The 20,854-nt window shown below is 34.1% G+C and overlaps 1 protein-coding gene across 1 annotated transcript; it reads left to right on the top strand.

The window, feature by feature from the left end:
- The first annotated feature begins 5,993 nt into the window (after nucleotides 1-5,993).
- On the top strand, nucleotides 5,994-20,846 carry LOC103998579 (uncharacterized). The gene is made up of 12 exons (XM_065126383.1): nucleotides 5,994-6,314; nucleotides 6,462-6,580; nucleotides 6,665-6,771; nucleotides 6,919-7,006; nucleotides 10,941-11,988; nucleotides 12,103-12,157; nucleotides 12,252-12,333; nucleotides 12,490-12,570; nucleotides 13,359-13,463; nucleotides 13,538-13,587; nucleotides 20,109-20,253; nucleotides 20,677-20,846. Exons 1-12 carry the CDS (start codon nucleotides 6,185-6,187, stop codon nucleotides 20,743-20,745), a joined length of 2,079 nt encoding a protein of 692 aa, XP_064982455.1. The 5' UTR covers nucleotides 5,994-6,184; the 3' UTR covers nucleotides 20,746-20,846.
- The last annotated feature ends 8 nt before the right edge of the window (nucleotides 20,847-20,854 follow it).

Below are 20,854 nucleotides of genomic sequence, written 5' to 3'. Positions count from 1 at the left end.
AAATGAAGATGCCAAGGAAAGATCATGTTCCTTAATGATCAATTATGCTATAGAGCGATACACCTATCAAATTGAGAGTATAAGGTTATGAGATACATTAATTAAGAACCCTACCTCTTGAATTAACAATTTATTATAATTTATTATAATAATCTATAGAAAAAGTTTGATAAAATTTAAAATTTTATCTATATTTTATTATTAATTTTTAATAATTTATTTTAAAATCAAATGAACTAGTTAGTATTAATCAACCCATTGCACCATTCTGTGAACAAAATTTATTTCACTATTTTAGCTAACCAAATGATCTTGAATTATTATGAAATTTTATAGAAAATTAACAAACATATAAACTAAGTACACACCAAAATTTAGCTTAAAATAAAATCATTTAGATGCTAAACTATCATCCTAATTCTACCGGCACCTATTTTGTTATACTAAAACTAGGTTGAGACAGTCTAAACTTATAAATCTCATGTCTTGGTATATAAAGATGGTACATACTCAATTCTAAATCTCACATAACTCTAATCATATATCTTTTAAAATATATCAAAAGACTAGAACCTAATCATATACCTAAGAGGGTTAATTAAGCTTGAACATAACCATTTCACAAAAAATAAAGGATTCTGAGTACCTCAAATTTAAAACATAATAATTCTATGTATGTCTCAATCATACTAGTGGCCTTAGAACCACAAGAGAATTATAAAAAATATATCAAAAAATCAAAAGTAAATTCGAAGTCTATGTTACTCAAAAGTAGCTAGAAAAATCAACTTATAATCTATAAAATTGAAACCTTAAGTTTTTCTTATCTTAATATTTCTTAGATTTAGGGTTTCCTAGTCTCCACGAGAAAAGTTAAAGAATGACTATAAAAAAAGAAAGAATCATACGTTATTAGATTGATAAAGAGGATGAGGCCAAAATAAGATTAAAATGTTTAAGAGTTTACCTTAATGTCTAAGGTTCAATCCCATTAGGCATCTCTTCAAGTTTTCTTTTTCTTTTTTTAACTAATATAATTTTAATGTTATAGATACTTTAATTAAGTTTAATTTGATTTAACGAAGATGATATTTTTTATCTAAACTCATCTTTCAATCTCACTTATATACCTCAACCTTTAGTATAACATTTTTTTTAATTTGCATATGTATTTATTTTTTCATTACTCTATTCATGCCTAAGTAGCTTATTATCCTCCATATACATGAGGTTTAAAACTTAAGCTTTCTTACTTAAGATCGATTACAATTCAATCGTCACTTCTAATTATTATACGCATTCTTATTACTATACCTTAATCTCATATTCAAGTCCGCTAACATTCTTTAGTTTGTTGTATTATGCTTAACGTAAACACTAATACTTATGTATGCTTAGTTAATATTTCGTAAAACACTAAGAATAATATTTTTGGAAAGCATGTACTTAAATCTTAAAAATTAAAAATGTAAGCATATCATATCATATATATATATATATATATATATATACTATTTATACTTCTGATATATTAGTTATAGTTCAAAGTGTGTAAGATTGGAAGGCTACATATCAATTTTATTGGTAGTATATGAGTTGTTGATGCTTATCGTGCCATTGTTAGCTCGTATACCAATTGCTTAAATATTTCAAATATCAAATAGTAAGTCACGTAATATGCTTCAAATTCAGTTATTAAGTACTTAAATTTTCTAAGATTATATGGATTTGAATATTATAAAGCATTACAATTTTAATTAAATTATTAAATATGTTATGATTATGTGAGATGAGCGATAGAGTTTTATTGAAATGTGAAAATGTAGGGTGATAAATGATTTAGACAGTTTTAATCTTGCTTTCATCGTAAGAAAATATATGAGGATTGTAATATTGTATCGTTCCTGACTTTTTTGTTGGATTGGCACGTTACTTATAGAATCATACAATAACAAATACTTTTCATCACATATGGCTTGAACATCGAAGGATTTTGCAGTATCAGTATTTGGATCCTTCTCTACTCTTTCATATATTATGATCTCGGAAGACAGCCAGCAATGTGTGACTTATGCGGTTTATTATAAACCGAATTGGCTAGACATCACCATTTTGATGGATGGTTATACATTCAATTATAATTCTTATTAATCTAGCATTGTATCAGGGTGGAATATTCTCATGCGTGTTTCTATGAAAGAGAATGAACGAGCAACCATTTTGTATTTTTTTCATTAAATACATTTTTTTAGGAAGAAGAACATGGTGACAGCTCAAAATGCAATGATGGAAGGAAATGTTCTCATCCTCATGAAATGTATTCTAAATATAACAAAATAAAAGATGGTATCAACGACAGCAACTATCTGGGATTAATTGATATCTTATAACAAAACTTTGTTATGAATTCCCATAGTATTTATTATCGGTATAAAATTCAAACCAGAAAAGCAATACATAAGATATTTATGAAATAATTAAATCCTAATTAACAAGGAAAACTTTCAATGCTTATATTATTTTTTTTTCTTCAAAGTACTTCAATTCTATTATGTTTTCAGAAGTGCTTGCTAATCTTAACAACGATCATCAATCTCATTTTTATCATTTCAAGTTTGAGTTGCTTTGCCTAAACGAAAACATATTGAGATCTTTAATGCTGGCCTCAGTGATGTTAACTTAAAGCAACATTGCTTCCCTCCCAAGTGTCTGATGAGGAATCCTTCAATGTCTTCGGCAGGAAAACATCTCCTACCATTTGGATCTCTGCTGCAAATTTATCTTCCAGTTTTATTTAGGGTTATATTAGAGCAAATTGCAATACGTGCAGTATCGGAAGTTGATAAACCATTTTAGTAATTTCTTGGTAGACTGGTCAAGTTGGAGCACTCAGTGAGATATTGATGGACTTGTGATTTGTTCATTCAAAATACAAGGATGTATCATTAGCTATATATATATATATATATATATATATATATATATATATATATATATATATATATATATATATATAACTTTTGAACTGGTTAGAGAAAAAAAAGTATGAATTTGATAGAAGAAATGTTTATTCTCATGTTTGACATGTGACAATTTAGGTGATGGGAGCCCCATTCGATAACCAAATCATAAATATAAAATGTCCTAAAAAACATTCTACTCATGTTATAAATTATTTTTCAAACTAAACCAATTATAAAAGATTCATTATGCCGTAAAAATATAGTTCAATCAATGTTTATCCACACCACCTACTGTTTCATTTTATTATTAATTTAAATCTTGAAGGGACTATTAACCCTATCTAATATGGATTTTGATCTTCGTATAGATCTATCTTATGCACACGAATCTAAATTAAGTTGGATTGATTGAACTGATATCATTTTCTTATATAATTTTTTATTGTTCAATTATACCTAAAGATTCTTATGCATATGATCCGATTATCACTGGCATCGTTCTCTAATATAATTCATCGTTACTCTATAAATCTCTAAGTTTTTATTCGACTAATAAAATTATATAAATGATCATTCGCAAGTCTTGTCCTTACGGCAGCAGTCTCACAGACTTAATAACCATTGTGAACTACACACTGAAATAATGACATTCCCCAGCAGCCATCATCAGAGCCTCAGCACCGGTCCAGTGGACAGCTCTGTGTTTGAGCAGCAGCTAGTTAGCAATGAAACACACAAGTGTGAGCATTGGATTTGCAGGTGTGCATGCATGCATGCTTCCAGCTGAAGCTCCATCATCTAACCTTGAAGCAAAACTTCTGCTAAAGGGGTTTTACTTACCCCAGTTAGAACCTGAGAAGACTTGATCGATGAGCTGAACTACCAATCAAATCCTGCTCGCTTGCCTCCAAAATAGTCTCATAGATGATTCAAAAAAAAAAATATTACTGTAAAGGTTTAGTACACAATAAGCCATCCTCATCGGAGGAGCATTAAAAAATTGATGAAGTGCTATCGGTCATGAGATCCTACGAATACAAAAGGAACAGGACTGGAAGAAAGGGATAAAACGTGTTAACCAGTTAATAAATACTCATGCCTCTTTCCAAAAAAATATAATAAAATTTATATGCTTGAAAACATACAGTCAAACCCAAAAGACTCCTTATACAATTCAATAGTTCCATATTTAACATCTAAATAATCAGCTCTGCATCAAATTTAAACACCAGCATAGAAGAACTTTTCCCATCCTATTGTTTAGATGTTGTTAAAGAGAACATAATAGTCTCTTGTGAAGTACAAGTGCATTTGCTTAGAAATTAAACTTTTTATTTCTTTTTTACTATCTTATTTATTTACTATTTTAATCTATCCTTAATTACGAAATTGAAAAGATAAAGATGCCACCTGCCTTGGTTGGTAAGTATTTTAATAATAGAAGTTGTCACCTGCCTTAGCTGCTAAGTAACAATAAATTATGTTATTTTAATTGCATAAGATTGAGAAAAAAAAAAAGAAAAGATTTTTAAAATTAAAAAAATTAAAAAGTCGACATAAGATTTAATATACTTGGATAAGTTTTACTTATATCTATAGAAAAAAAATTAAATTAGTCTTAAGTTATAAATTTTCTTTATATATTCTCTTATATGAATCTCAAAAAATTTAACTATATATATTTCTCTCGCTCTTTTTAAAAACTTCACATAACACCCTCTTTAGATATATTAGAGAAATATTCATAAACACTCAAAATGTTTCTCATATCTTATTCTTCCCAATCAAAATCTATAGATATATGAGGTATTTATAAGAGAAATAAACCTGATCGTCATTTTCTTCGTGCACGAGCACTTATCATATTAGAATTTCTTTCATTAAGAATCTTAAAATACCTTTAAATCCTGATAAAAATAAATATATTCTTCTGCCATTGAGTTTTGTAAAGTTTAATATCTATATTCAGAACTAAAAGAATAACATATACAAATGTTACACTCATTCTAAAAAGGAAAATTAGTGCATGAGCTGTTGCCAAAAGCCACAACTTAAATGTGTTGATGATGTATGTAAGGTGAGGGCGTGACTCAAACCAATAACATAATGATAATATGCTTAAACACATACATTGTGGATAAAAACTATGCAATTATCATAAAGAAATAAATAAATATATAAAAAGTGTCAAAATGTTCATATTTATTAAATAATTTTTTGGGTGTTTAGACTAATCTTAATTACAATTCGTTTCAAATCGAATTAGAATCTTCAATCTAATAGTTCATCAGTTTCATAATGAATGGGAACTAAATCCAGATGATTTAATTACAATCCCTTATTTTTGAGAATCAAAATGGGCTATTCATCGATTCAAATCGACAATTTATTATTTAAAAAATACGATTTTTATTTTAAATTATATTTTTGACATTTTAAATTGTTTTTAATTAAAAATGAACCGGTTTGATTTTTTTTTTCTCATAATTTAACAACGGGACCGGACCGGTTCCAGAACCGGTTCGGATGAATTGATTGAGCAGTAACGTTTTGATGATTCGGATATTCTCATGTCGAATTTTGATTGGATTAGCCACCACCGTAATGCGACAATAAATAGAGCCTCTTCTCCGGTCGACGACTAACAATTCTGGAAGCTGCAAAAAAAAAGGGCACAAACTCCCAACGTATGCTTAACAGCGAAGAGAAGCAAGGATCTTCTGCAAGCATGCCTCTAATTGCCATTGTCAAAGTCGCATCTTGAGCGTACCATGTACGCTTCCTGCTTGTGTTTCTCCTATGAGCCGTCCGATTGGAATTGGGTAGCAAGGATTTTTAATATCCTCCGATGTTGCATGCCACGCCCACACCACCCTTCGCTTTCGTCAATGATTCGACGGTTGGATGACAGCCGTCGGTCGCAACGCGTCACGAACTGCCGGCATCCGACGGCCACAATCGCGTCGGCCAGATGCGAGCTGCAAAATTCCCCTTCTATAATTAATTACCTCTCCCCGCAGCTCCGAGATAGAGGAAAAAGAAGTGGGAGAAAGAGAGAGAGAGAGAGAGAGAGGGGGGGGGTTCGGGTTTCCATTTTTAATTCCTCCGAGCTGTTGTTACTTCTTGTTGTTTCGATCCCTCTCCGCTGTACGGTTTAGTTGGTGGAGAGGAAGGGCTAGGGATTCGGCCGGTGATCCGAGGAGGAAATCGAGGCGGTGGTGATGGAGGCGGAGGAGCAGCGGAAGGGGGCGGAGGAGATCCTTTACAAGACCAAGGTCGTCCAGTTTCTCGGCCGCGCCACTCCAATCGTGCTCCAGAACGACAACGGCCCCTGTCCTCTCCTCGCAATCTGTAAGCCCTTTCCCCTCCCCCTCCGGTTCCTCCGCAAGCGATCGAATGCGGCGTTGCTTTGACTTTCTTGGAAGTTTCTTGTCTGATTGACCTAATTTGATGGTTCTTGGGATGTTTGATCCGGGTATGTTTTCTTGCTGTTTGTAGGTAATGTTTTGCTGCTGAGGAATAATCTCAGTTTGAGCTTGGAGGCGTCGGAGGTCTCGCTGCAGAAGTTGCTCTCTCTTGTCGCTGAAAGATTGATCGATTCCAACAGCAACGTGCAGGTTTGTATCTTCCATTTTCAGCTACAAGAATCTTGGTTTGTAGTTATGTCTTGGTGTAACGATTCTTTTGATTCTTGCATTCAGGACAAGGATGATGGCTATGTCACCAATCAGCGGCAGAACATTTCTGATGCAATTGACCTATTGCCTCGTCTTGCGACCGGGATCGATGTAAATCTGCATTTTAGGAAGTGCGTTCCCATGTTGCCCTCAGTTTTGGTTCTTACTGACCATATGAAATTGTAACCCTTGTGTTTTTATCTGTATTATTTTTTTATGAAAAATTATGATGTCAAATTTATGAAATCACATGTTACTAGTTGCGTTTGATTATGTAGGATTAATGATTTTGAGTTTACCCGGGAATGCGCCATATTTGATCTCCTAGATATTGGTCTGTATCATGGCTGGATTGTTGATCCCCAGGTAACCTTCCGTGCCATTCTGGTCCATGTTGGTATTTTGTTGTTTGCTGTGAATTATTTGCTTACCTATTTCTTTTTGCTATACACCTAAAAACCTATGGTTCCTTTCTGCTTGACATAATGGTTTGATGACATTCGTTTTCAGAAAAATATATGCTAGAAAAAATGCTATGCTTAAAATGTTTAATATCCTCACCTGATGGCTTTTTTCGTTATCTGTTGTGTTCATCTGCATTTTGAATGTCATCCATAGAATAGCTTATTCGCAATTTAGTGCTACGTTATTCTGACTCATGTCATGATAGTGTAACAGTATCATGTTCATACGTTATGAATAAACCATTTCAAATCCCTATAAGTTGATGATTGACAAATTTTGAAGTAGATATGATTTTTTTTTGTTTTGATTAATTACTCATGCAGGACCATCTTTCCCTAGATATTTTGAATTACTGTGCATAACATTTTCTTATTCTTGTCTCATTTCAGTTATTCTTGTTATTTGATATCATACTGAATCTATTATCATATATTCTCTTTTTTCATGCTTTGCAGTGCAAGTCTCTTTTTCAAGTAAACATGTTAATACTTTTTTTTTCTTTAGATTCAATATCCATTAAGTACAGGTTGGTCAATTTTTTGGTAGTTCATGCATGTTTGACACAGAAAAGTACGTGTATCAAATGCTTCATATTATCGATTTTGCCCGATGGATATGGTGTTGAGTAACACAAACATCTGAGAGGTGCTTTCTTGGTGCAACAGATACATCGTAACAGGAAACCCCATCATTGTTGTTGATTCAGGATGTGGAGGAATACCCATCATCATTGTACCTTCTTGTTATATTGAATCCTAATATCAGACTATAAGTTTGCTTATTTCTTATTCAATTAAAATTGTAAAAATAAAAACTACCTAGTGGAGTGTTCAGTAAATGGAAAATTTTGATTTGATCTGCTTAAAGTCGATGTTAACAAGTTTTGATCTTTTTGTAAGCTCATTTCAATGTAAATCAAATTAAATTGCTTGAAATATAGAAGAGCACAACATCAGGTTTAATTTTAATTACGGAATCACCAGATGGTCTTTGGTAAGAAAGGATAACTATATTAAAGATACTACTGTATTGGATTCTGAGTTCAGAAACAGTGTCATGTGCATCATTTTTGTTTGTGCTTGGGCTATGCTGAGTGCATGCCTTTGCATTTATTATTTTGGTTTGCTACCATGATGTGTGGAAGTCGAGTGCATGCCTTTGCATTAGAATCTTGAACATTTAACCTCTGGTGAGCTTTTCATGCGCCATAAATGTAAATGCAAGTGGCATATTACTGGTGATGGTTGAAGGTTATCTTTGTTTACTATTCCAGATTTTTCTGTAAACATACTGCCAAATATTCTTGATTCACTTTCTCATTTCTCATACTTTGCTTTTTATTGCATTTTCTTTTGTGTTGTTGACTTTACAGTCTCCATTTTTGTATATTTGGATTTCTGCTTCATAGATTTGACAATACCAGGCGAAGAAAAAATAAGTCTTTCTGGCTCATTGATTCTCTGGGGATCCTTGAAGGAGCCGTTAGTTTACTAAGCAGTTAACATAAGTAATTTTGAAATTTTATTTTGAAAAATGTTTTATGAATGTGTAGATCTAAGTGCTATTTATCAGTGAGCTGGTGTACATTTTTTTGTACATTTTCTGGATGCGCATGCTAGTAGACATTATCTTTGATTGATATATCCAGAGATCTTGGTTCTATTCCTTTTTTTTTATTTTTTTAAATTAAGACCTTGAATTGCAAGCTTTAAAATGAATTGTATTGCAGTTCAAAGTTCTACAGCTCATGAGAGATGTACTTGACTTGCTTTTGCTTTGATTTTGTGTACATGCTGGAGAGTTATCTGATTAAGTAGATACAGTGCCTCCTGTTCTTTATCAAAAGTTCATTTTTGGTAAAATTAAGACCAGTGTCAGGCATTAATTCATGTTTGTAGAAAATGATTTTCTCAAGTTCAACTTCTTAATATTTGTTTATAGCATGTCTGATGTGCATTAAGAAAGTTACACTAGGGATATTCCTTGTGTGACCAAGCACATGGCATACATGGAATAACCAAGTTATGTGGCTGTTTGTTTACATGAAGAACAAGCATGATATCTATGCTACTCTTGAACCGAAAAAATCTATATAAAAAATATAAGAGAACTTGGTAAAACTTTCTTATTTATTTGGAGGGGAGAAACATACAAGGACAATCTCTATTCCTATGCTGCTACATTCTAATTGTTGTGGTTCTCATAGTTTTGGTCTATATACAGTTCTTTGCCTGTTCTAAATTCTTGACTAATCCTTTGAATTTACTTCCCTGTTTCTGATCTCTTACATTCGAAGATAAGTTGATTTACATTTTTGTTAAAAATACCTAAGTAATATCAACTTTTGGGAGATCGAAAGATCTTGGACCTTCTCAAGTGCTTCTTTTGTTCCTACATACCAAATGTGATTGTTCTCTTTATTATTCTTCTTCTTTTGTTTATCAGGCCTCTTCCAGTGTACATAGCGTAGATTGTGTATTAATCATGTTCTTTTCTATTATTTATGGTTTGGTTACTCACTTTATTTGTGGGATGCATCATGCCTAATATGGGCCATTATCTATCAATGGGTACCTTTTATTTAAAGAATCACTTCTTTTCATACTTCTTGTTACTTGCATCTTTATCAAGGATGAAAACAGATACAATATGGAACAAGTAGTCAAAAAAACACAAATTTTTAGTCACTTCTAATGAGCAGATATGAATATACTGGTATGTGTATTTGATATACACTAGATGTTGACACTATTTGTTCAAAATGAAATCCTAATCAAATATGACATGTGGCGTATATAGAATTCTGGATGGGGTGGATGTAGATACAAATTGGATGTGATGGCTAGAAATACGAATCAAATCAATAATGATAGCACAATGATGGATATTTGATGTGATCAATTAAGACAAAAGATTGGAGGTATACTAAACATAGGAATCTGATATTTCTATATATTTTTAATGTTGTTAAACTGGTTATAGAGATTTTTTAGAGACACCGCTTTAATAAAAATATAAGCTGCTCACAAGTTGTTCTTATGTCAAATCAAAAGCTGTAGAGGATTCCAAACTGTTTGTGGTTGAGCATGAGAAGTAAAACATATATTGGACAGTGGACAAAATAGAATCCACAGTAACCTTTTTTTCCAATAAAAGGTAAATATTTTACTTAACTATATGCATACATCCTAAGCCCCTCTTGTTGGAACATAACAAAAACTGCAGATAGGAGCAATAGACAATTCAAGATCCTGTTCCAATGATTGGATGGCAAAATTAGCAAGCCTAGCAACAGTGTTACCTTCTAAAGATATGAGAGATTGTGTATTCTACAAAAAGTTCAATTTAATATCTCTAACAATGCTTAGAATATGTCAAGAAGGGTCTTTGTTCTCCAAGATTTCTGTGGTTGTTACATGTCCTCTTAATATAAGCCATTATTCCTCTTACTTACACTTAAGCTTGCAGTGCTTCAGCATTGATATTCACTACATTGTTTCTTGTGCCTGTTCTTTTATATTGAATCTATGGTGCTATTCAACTTTGATCGTTTTTTGTTTCGTTGAGTTTATAATTTTTATATTTCTCATATTCATCCCTTTTTTCTTTGCACTTGAATTTTTTTAATTTAAAAACTTTCACCCTATATTCGAGCACTTGCCCTATTAATTCTAAACCTCTTTTGTTCAAATAAATCGACACTTATTTTTGGTATTTAGTTGTCAATATTTGGGCACTAAGCTGAGCATACAGTTGTAATGCTGACTAGTTTAGCCGTTGTTAGTATAGATGAATCGCTAGCAAAGGCATTTAACTTATCTATGCTGTATCTCAGGACACTGATACTGCAGCTGCAATTGGGTCAAAGTCGTACAATACTCTAGTTGCTGAGCTTGTTGCTTTTGAAACAAAAAGATCTGAAGGAGATAGTAGGGGTGAAGACGAAGAAGATTGTGTTGATTTTGCTGCAGCTACAACTGCTACCTTAGGAGTTCCCTCACCAAACCTTTCAAGAGGTATATCATTTGATGATCATCAGGTTCCAGTCCTTGACGATCAAAGAAAAGGGAAAGGTGATATCCAAGAAGAAGAGGAGCTGATGAGGGTCTTAAATCTCTCAAGGGATGAAGTTTCAAATCCTGTTAGTGCTTCTGTATCATCTGTTGGTGGTTTGAGTGATTCATCTCTTGGTTTAGATGCAAATAATAAGAGATCTTGTGCTGGAAATTGTGCTGATACTTTTGGGGAACAAGCCAGAGATGATTGTAACAAAAGCAACCACTCAGATTCCTTTGCATTGCAAGAATGCAATGCATCTGCTGATTGCAAGGGTATTGTGTTTGCAGAAGATGGTTCTGTGCTTTCCAATGTTGTTGCTGGGAACGATACGTGTCAGACAGACCATGAAGGATCTGTAATTTATGATATATCTAATAAATCAGAGGAAATTGATATGGTAATGCCCAACCAGGCCACAAATTTCCAGTCTCCTGATAATGGTGGTTCAGACAGGTATTGCAGTTACAAGGACCTGATGATTGTTTCAGCAAATGATGAGTCTATCTCAAAAGCTTGCTCTGGAGACACTTGCAACTCTCAAATTCATGAAAATTCCACTGATATTTTAAATAAAGCTTCACCATACAATTTGCAATCCTCAAATGGAATTGAAGAGCTTTCAAATGTTTCTGAGGTTGTCACTTCATGTCCTGGGGGTGAGCCGATATATGAAGGAGAAGAATGTATCCTTGAATCTGGACTAACTATCTATGCAGATCGGGAACCAGTCTATGAAGGTGAGATGGTTCTTGCTGAACAGGCTGAACAAACAGAAGAGAATAGGCACCTTGCAAATACAAGTGATGAGGTTGCACACAAGCATTGTAAGACAATTTCTGGGCCTTATTGAAAGCTTCTTGTTTAGTATTGGGGGTTCTTATGACTCCTTTAATGCTGACAAAAAATCCTTGAAAATTGTTTGTTGTATTTGTTTCTAGGGCAACTTATAAAGAATTTTCTGGAACATAATGCAAGCCAATTGACAATTTACGGGTGAAGTGTCATCGCTTTCTAATGTGCATGCTATTTTCTTATGCAATGTAAATGTGATTGGAGTTTATATTGTTCAAAGACTCTGTTTTTGCAGGCTGTTCTGTTTGCAAGAAGGCCTTAAGGAGAGAGAACTCTGTGTTTTCTTCCGAAATAATCATTTCAGCACTATGTTCAAGGTAAAATGATAAAGTGGATCATGTATGTCTGCTCTTTAATTTCTTTGATTTGTATTGATTATGTACATTTTACTTGTAACAGGATAAGATTGTGAAATTCTTATTTATTGAATCCATACTGAGGGATCTCTTACAAATTTTGTACTTGTTGTGTAGTTCAATGGTGAACTGTATCTATTGGCTACTGATCAAGGTTATATGAACCAGCCAGATTTGGTTTGGGAAAAGCTGAATGAGGTATGCTCTATTTGATGTTTGGTTGATGCGTGCTTACCAATGATTTTAATTTTGAATAATACCACCCATATCGGGCGGTACATACCGGTCCACCAATAGACTGGTATACGGACCGCCCGCTATCGGGCGGTACCATTGATTGGCGTTGTTTCCGCCCTATTATCGTCCTAAATCGGGCAGTGACCGAGGGAGAAAAAGAAGAGGGAGAAGGGTGGTATTAACCGAGGGAAGAAAGAGAAGGAAGAAGAGGAGAATCTGGAGATCGGTGTTGCTCTCCCTCCTCGTCTGTCGGCGACTTCTCCTCAATCGTGCAGGGAGAAGAATCCTCGACGTCACGGGGAGAAGAGAGGCAACGTCGTGGGCAGAAAAGAGGCGATGTCACCGAGGCGACATCGAAGAAAATGATTTTTTTTACTTATATATATATATATATATAGATGTTGCGTCGGTTTTCTACCCACGTGGGGAGAAGAAACCTTCTCCCCATGCGCCAAAAAGGGCGATTGAGGCAATCAGCCTTTTTTTTTCTACTTATATATATATCAAGCGGGATATCAAAATGTACCACTCGGTATACAGTACCGTATCATACCGAGCGAATCTCGAAACTTCAATACGGTACAAAATTTCAATCCTTGGTGCTTACACCTTTTTTCTTCTTTTATGTAGTGTGCTTTGCTCATTAATATTACCTTAGCTTAACAAATTTTGAATTGAAGTATTTTGCCTGAATTCATTATGGTCTTTACAATGGTTTTTTGTTGATTTCTTCTGTTTGTATCCTTAAGGTCAATGGGGACACAGTTTTCATGACTGGTAATTTTATGGAATTTAAGGCTGACAATCAAGTCCGTGACTCGTGGAATGAACAAAGTGCTATGACGAGTACAGCTGTATGTATTAGCACTGTCAGTAGATCAAAATCTTTGAATATATATATGTGATTAATTGTTTTCTCAATTTGCAGGATTATCTAGCAGCACTTGAGAGCACAGGTCCCTCGAGTTCGGCTTTTAAGTATGTATTTGTACTTTTAAATTTAGTTTTGTTTGGAAATACATCTCTTAGATGTCTGTAGTAGCATATGTTTGATTATAAGTTGCATGAGGAAATTGAACTGGTTTCCTTTTGAAATTTTACTAGGTGATGCTTTATGTATTTGTAGAAAAGTATTGAAGTCTAAGATCCAATACAGATCAATATTAGTTAATTAATTAGGGTATCATTTTCTACCATTTGCTAATATTGGGTATAACTGTAATTTTAACTCTTTTTATTCCTATAGGTATTGGAGTCCGTATTAGTCATATGACATGATCTTGGTTGTCTGAAGGGGCAACATTTATTGAATTGTTAGAAACATGAAGCTAGCTTTGATTCCTTTATTTTAAGTTTGGTTTAATTACTAGGATTAGGAAATTTGTATTAGTACTCTAGGTTTATTCTTTTATATGGCTTATGGCCTACATAAGCAGAGTGAGGTCATCACTACAGAAAAATTGATATGAAGTTTTAAGTAGTTATAATGTTTATGCTTTAATTTTCTTTATTGTAGAAATCTTGTAGGGATAACTATGCTACACCTTTATGGATAGATACTTTTTTAGTTAGAGTTTTACAACCTATGAGATACTCAATTCTTTCTTGGCTCACATGTGCTTTTTAAGTTGTATCATTTAAACCAGCAGAGGTCATCCTTTCCATTGGCCACCTATCATCTGGAACAAGGAGTTGGTTTGAATGGCAATATCTTAACCACTGGTCAGATTAGTATGGTACCAGCATACCGTCTGATTTGGAAGTAAAATAAAATTTAAAATAAAAATATGATGAAATTCAGTAAAACAGGAAAAGAGAAAGGGGGAAGGAACATGCCTTTTGATTATTGTCTTCTTCCTCTAGCTTTTTCCTCCATTCCTTGCTTTCCTCGTTGGTGCTGTCTTTGAACAAGTGAGAAGAGACCTGGCCCTAGCCTCCCGCATCTCACTCTCTTCCTCATCTCCACTCCACGTGTTATCGGTGTTGTCTCAACCTGTTTCTCCTATGAAGAATCACAACTTGTTATATTAGAGTTTTGACAGGTTTTGTTTAAATTAAAGAAGGTGTAGATCATTATTTGTAAGTGCTACATCATGATATCAGTCTGATATATAATTCAGGATCAGTTCAGCTGCCTATCTTTGCTTTATCTGAAGATACTGATCAGAATCACCTGGTTTACAACCTGGTCTCTGATCAGACTAGTACATACCACATGGTATTTCTTGTATCTCTTGCGATTAGAATACTTGGTCTGGAGAACAAGTGTTCCATCTGTTTACAATTATTCATACTTACAATCGAGGAGGTAAGTAAATTTAGAATTTGGAGCAATTGCATCTTGCAGAATAAGTCCCAATAAGTGCTTATTCTATAAGCTTCTTCTGCAATTTCTTGATTGTGCATCCCTCCTGAGCACTTCATGATCAACCACAATGTTCACAATTTCAAGGTACACTGCCTTCACCAGCTACTGGAAATGGTTTTGGAGTAGATACTATTGTCACCAGCTGTGGAGCATGCTATGTTCTGCAGCTTAGCAATCACTTATTGTGATCATATATAGTAAGATCGTGGGAAACTGAACTCATGAAGTTCAGGAAAGATCATTACAAGATCATTTAAAAATAACTTATCTCTAACTACTTTATGTCTTGTGATTTACTGTGTATGCTTTGATCTTTATGTGAAGACAAGAATTGAGTTGAAGCCTGCTGATTGCAAATTTTACAAATAGAAGTTTATTGATATAAATTTAAATGGCAATCAAGGATAACCTAGAAACTAAAGCATATAGTTCTCAACTAAACCTGGATCACAACCTTAATACATTACTTGCAAATGGATAGATTTATCACAAGAGACCTAGAAACTAAAACATATAGTTCTCAACTAAACCTGGATCACAGCCTTGATACATTACTTGCAAATGGATAGATTTATCACAAGAGACCTTAGTGACTCAAGGGAGGAACAATGTCTTCCTACCATCAATCTGTCTGAACAAGAAGCTGAGTCCAACGACAACAAATAGCATTTATGAAGAAAGTAGTATACAATAATTCTTGCTCCTTTCTCTCTTATACTGGATCTAGGAGTTTCTTTAACTGTCATTGCTTCATGTTCAAATGTCATCTCTTTTCCCATATTTAGACATGGATTCCCCTTCCTTTGGAGTACCACTCTACTTAGAAAACTTCATTGTTAAATTGAACTTAAAGAACTCATAAAACCCTCTCCAAAGTTGCTAATCCTTCAAAATATCCTCACAACTGTGACATGATGTCACTGTAATTGCTCTTCTTGACACTTGAAGAGTTATCATGTTCTCAACCATCAAAAGGGGTTGTTAGCAGATATAAGCAAAAGAAACACACAAACTTTTTAAAAGATTAAAATAACAAATGATTGAAGGGGAAGCAAGAAATGCCTCTTAAGGAGGGCTTTTACTCCATCTAGATTTATTTTTATTCACCCTGACATGCTTAAATAGCATCTGGAATACCCCCTAGGGATTTTGTGTTTCTTTTTGGTCTCTAAGACTACAGGTAGGTGACAGGAAGGGTAACATACCTAGTCTTTGTTACATCCACTGTAGTGATTTCAACACTAAGTTGGTTAAGTGAATAAAGGTTATCTCACAAGTGTAGAAATTATAATTTTCCATATTTATTGTATTTAATTATCTATTATTATTATTATTTTTGGGAATGTTATAGTTTGTTATGTGCATGGTTGCTTATTCAGAAGTACTTTCAAAGTTGTTTGGAAGCGTGAAACTTTTAGGCAGGGATTGAAATTTCGTATCGTATCGGTGTACTGAGCTTTTCTCGGTATGGTATGATACGACATACCAAGTAATACGTCTAGAAAAAAAATATAAAAATCAATTCTAGTATCGAGCGATATTAAATATATAAAAAAGATATAAAAATGAAAAATCAATATATAAAGATATAAAGAAAATATAACATACTGAGCGGTCGCCTTATCGTCGTCGCCTCGTCCTTCTTTTCCTCGTCGCCTCGTCTGCGACCTTCGATGTCTAGGAGGTCGAGAGAAGAAAGATGATATCGGAAGGTTCTCCGTGTAGAAGTAGTGGACGAAGGAGACTATTCGGAGATGAAGGTCGGGGTCTTCACCACCTTCCTCGCAGTTGCCTCTTCCGTTGCTCTCGTTGTTACCTCCCCTGATCCCCGCTAGCTCCCCCTCCAAAGAGGTACAACTCTCCTCACCGTAACCTCCTAGATCGGGATCGTCGAGGGAGGGGGGTGTCGAATCGGGATTGAGAAAGGGCGTGGAAGACAAGTTCACGCCGAGGTTCAATGGGCTCAGGTTCATCGAGACGTTGGTGACAATGCATCGATGACTCTGCGGTACTCTTTCTCAATGCTTCTCCCTCTTTCTTGATGCTTCTCTCTTCTTCAAATGCCCTCTTCTTCCTCGCCTCGCCTTGCTGCAGTCAGGCTAATACCACCCGGTAATGAGCGGTCTGCATGCTAGTCAGCTAGCAGACCGGTACGTACCGCCTGTACCAGGCGATACAGAACGGTATTAAAAACCCTACTTTTAGGTCCCATTTGGTATGAAATTTTGATATTTATCAAAAGTTCCAATAAGTGTCCAAATTCTAAGTAGCAATTTCTTAATAGGAAATTTTAAGCAGTTGAGAATCCCAGAATTGCCCATGATACCATTGGATAATGATTCCCAGAATTTGTATGGTGGGATATGGAGAGTGTTTAGTTTAAGATATCAAATTGCTAATGGACTTGGGAACTTAAATCATGGGATTTGGAGAATGGTGTTTGGATGATGAGATTTTGATGGTGGGATTTTGAGGGTGTGTGGCTAATATATCAGAGTTTCACTGGAAATCTCTATGGAACTCCTACACTAACTGAGATCACAGCAACTTCAAGGGTATCTATGTCAAAATTGCATATTTATATCATATAACTGTGCATTTTAACTGTGAATATCTTTTTTGGTTTATTCTGATGATGTTATTCATTTGTGATGGATGGTTGTATACTTGCATTTACACCTCTCTTTTTTATTCTGATTTGTAGGATTTGGTTGACTTGTATGAGCAGATTTTACTGTCAAAAAGTAACAACTTATTTTAGGCTTTTGAGTTTTATACTATTGACAAAACTCAAACCATTAAATATATATGGAGTTGATGGTAGTAGCCATTATATATAAATATATATGGTAGTTGATTCACAAGAATTTCATGACATTTTTCAATGATAACGAGTGTAGGGGGGAACTTCTTACTAAGATACTAGGGCAGAACTTTAGTTTTATGTTTTGTTATATTGGCAAAGCAATTTTTGAAAATAAAGCAATTACATCTGATCAATTTCTTGTAGCCATGATTTGAAGATTTTATGGAATAATATAATTAGTAAGACAACAATTCTATATGTTAGAATTCTTTACTCATCTACCTTTTCCTTTTAATATGACTTCACATCAATGGTTATGTTTCTCAAGTTCATATTAAAAACAAGGGTTAAGGTTCATTTAAGCTCCTATGGTTTTAATCATGGACCACTTAAACTCTTATGGTTTACCTGTGTCTAAAATAACTCATACATTTTAAAAAACGTAGCATATAAGCCCCTTCCGTCAAATCTGAGTCAATAAAAGTTGGAGTTTGCTTATATGGCTTGCTGACTAACAATAAATCATCAATATAATGATTCGTGTAATTTAAGTTTAAAAAAGAGTTAAAGTCCATGTTACCTCCTATGGTTTTGGTCATGGACCACTTAAACCCTTATGATTTATTCGTGTTTAAAATAATCCCTATATTTTTAAAAGCATACCATATAAGCCTCTCCTGTTAAGTCAGAGTTAACGGATGTTAGGGTTTACTTACGTAACATGTTGACTCATAATAAATCATTAATATAATGACATATGTAATTTAAGCTTAAAAAAAAATTAAGACTACCATCAAAGGCGGGAGGAGGCGTCATCGTGGAAGCGACCACCATCTTGAGCTCGTCCTCTTCCTCGACAAGATGAACTTTAACCCTTTTTTAAACTTAAATTACATGTGTCATTATATTAATGGTTTATTGTGAGTTAGCATACCACGAAAGCAGACTTTAACGTTTGTTAACTCAAACTTAACGGGAATGACTTATATGCTACGTTATTGAAAATATATGGGTTATTTTAGACACGAGTAAATCATAAGGGCTTAAGTGATTCATGATCAAAATCACAAGAGCTAAAATGGATCTTAATTTTTTTTAAATTTAAATTAAACGTGTCATTATATTAATAGTTTATTGTGAGTCAGTATGTCACGTAAGCAGACTCTAACGTCTATTAACTCAGACTTGACGGGAGGGACTTATATATTACGTTTTTTAAAATGTAAGGATTATTTTAGACACGAGTAAATCATAAGAGCTTAAGTGATCTATGACCAAAACCACATGGGTTAAAATGAATCTTGACCCTAAAAACAATAGCATAAGTTTTATATTTTCTCTTTCAACCTAGCCCATTTGTCTCTCATGTTTACATGAACTATAGTCTGCTCAAAGGCTTAAAGTTTATTCACATAAATTAGAAAATTATTTGAAGCAACCTATAGTCGCTGAGAGCTCGGAAGTAATATTAGAAATTTTGAGGACCTATTACTGAAAGAAGATATTGAATTCTAGGTTTCTGGATGTAACATAACCACATTTTGCAAATCGAGCTGATATTGATGTTGGAATTATTAGCACTAAATGTAACACATGCATGATTTCATTCCACCAATGTCTTAAAATGTTTGTCATTGTGTTAAAGTCATGGATCAACCACTTAAATGCTTTTAACAAATGATTGAAGTGCTTTAGGCATGGTTTAGTGTTGTATACCTCTGTTTCATATTTCATATGAGACATTGCTCATCAGTGCTTATCTTACATTCCATTACTGTGCCAGTGGCATACACGATATGAAGTGATATATTATTTAAAATGATATATTATCCAATATTGGCTTCAGTTGAAACTAGTGAACCACACCGAAATCTGTCATGAGTGGACTGGACACACCTGAAATTATGAAAATCCTGAAAATTGGGGAAACTAATCTTAAACTGATGAGTTTTTGGCAGAGTTGCTTTAGATCAGCTGGAAGTGGCTGAAACTCCAAGATTATAAAATTTGTTGTTGGCCTTATTGAGATTGATTATCAAATAAAAACTTAAAATTAGATGAGTAACAAGTCCCGACAACAACTAAATGGCTTGTGACTATACCGGACTAGTTAACAAACTAACTATATAACTTTTTCGATCAACTCAGGTGGATGACTTGTAATCAGTTCATGGTCTTAAAGCTGGGTGACCCTTGTTAGTGTTGATTATTGGTACTGCAATCTTAATTTCTTCATGGTTTTTAATTGAATGAAATGACAATCCAACTGGCTGTATTATTTCTTTTGTGTTTACACTAATCCTTTATTTATGCATGACCTTGCAGTTCTGATTTGCAACTGGCAATAGCACTTCAACAGCAGGAGTTTGAACAGCAGCAACATCAGCAGCAGCAGCAGCAACAACAACAACAACAACATTCTCAACAGTCATCTATTGGTGGTCGTTCAAGGCTTGTCACTGGTCCTCAGGTTTGTGCTTTTCAACCTCAAATCGTAGGTTTCTTTTCACTTGATTATGTTCCAAACTGCATTCAGCTTTTAATATTTGGTAAACACCTGCTATTTGGATTTTATTCTTTTAGTGTTAGTAGGACAATTTGCACTTGGGGATTAAAAATGGTAAATTACTTTACCCATCAGTAGTAGTCTCACGTTGGAAGTACGTTATGAGATTATTGTCACCATCTCCAAAGTCCCCGGGTTCAGGAACTATTCTTGGTTGTGTCGTACTGCTTTGGGTCATGTTGCGTCGTTCTCTCATATTTGGGTAAAGCTGAATGTCATTTGTTTTTACTGCCCCACATGTAATATGTTTTTTTTGCTTCTGCTTTTGAAGTATTTGGTTGACTTGTATAATTAGATTAATTAAAAGGGGTTTGCAAAATTCCACAGGTCTCCAGAAACGCTGGCGCTGCACAGAAAAGCGACTCAAAAACCAAAGAGAAATGCATTGTCATGTGACATGTAATTTGTACCGTTTTTAAAGTTTTGGTGTAAATATGGACATTGTTTGCAATAAGTCCTAAAAAGTCTAAATACATTTTTTTTCTTGCTTGAGAACACTCGAACA

This window comes from Musa acuminata, chromosome BXJ2-9, assembly GCF_036884655.1.
Source record: "Musa acuminata AAA Group cultivar baxijiao chromosome BXJ2-9, Cavendish_Baxijiao_AAA, whole genome shotgun sequence".
Classification (NCBI taxonomy): domain Eukaryota; kingdom Viridiplantae; phylum Streptophyta; class Magnoliopsida; order Zingiberales; family Musaceae; genus Musa; species Musa acuminata.
This window is presented reverse-complemented; position numbering and strand designations above follow the sequence as displayed.

Excerpts from the sequence above, each read along its gene's own strand:
- LOC103998579 (XM_065126383.1), top strand. The coding sequence starts at position 6,185 with ATGGAGGCGGAGGAGCAGCGGAAGGGGGCGGAGGAGATCCTTTACAAG. Across the intron at positions 11,989-12,102 it reads TGAGGTTGCACACAAGCATT|GGCAACTTATAAAGAATTTT; the intron begins GTAAGACAATTT and ends ATTTGTTTCTAG. Across the intron at positions 12,334-12,489 it reads ATTTCAGCACTATGTTCAAG|TTCAATGGTGAACTGTATCT; the intron begins GTAAAATGATAA and ends CTTGTTGTGTAG.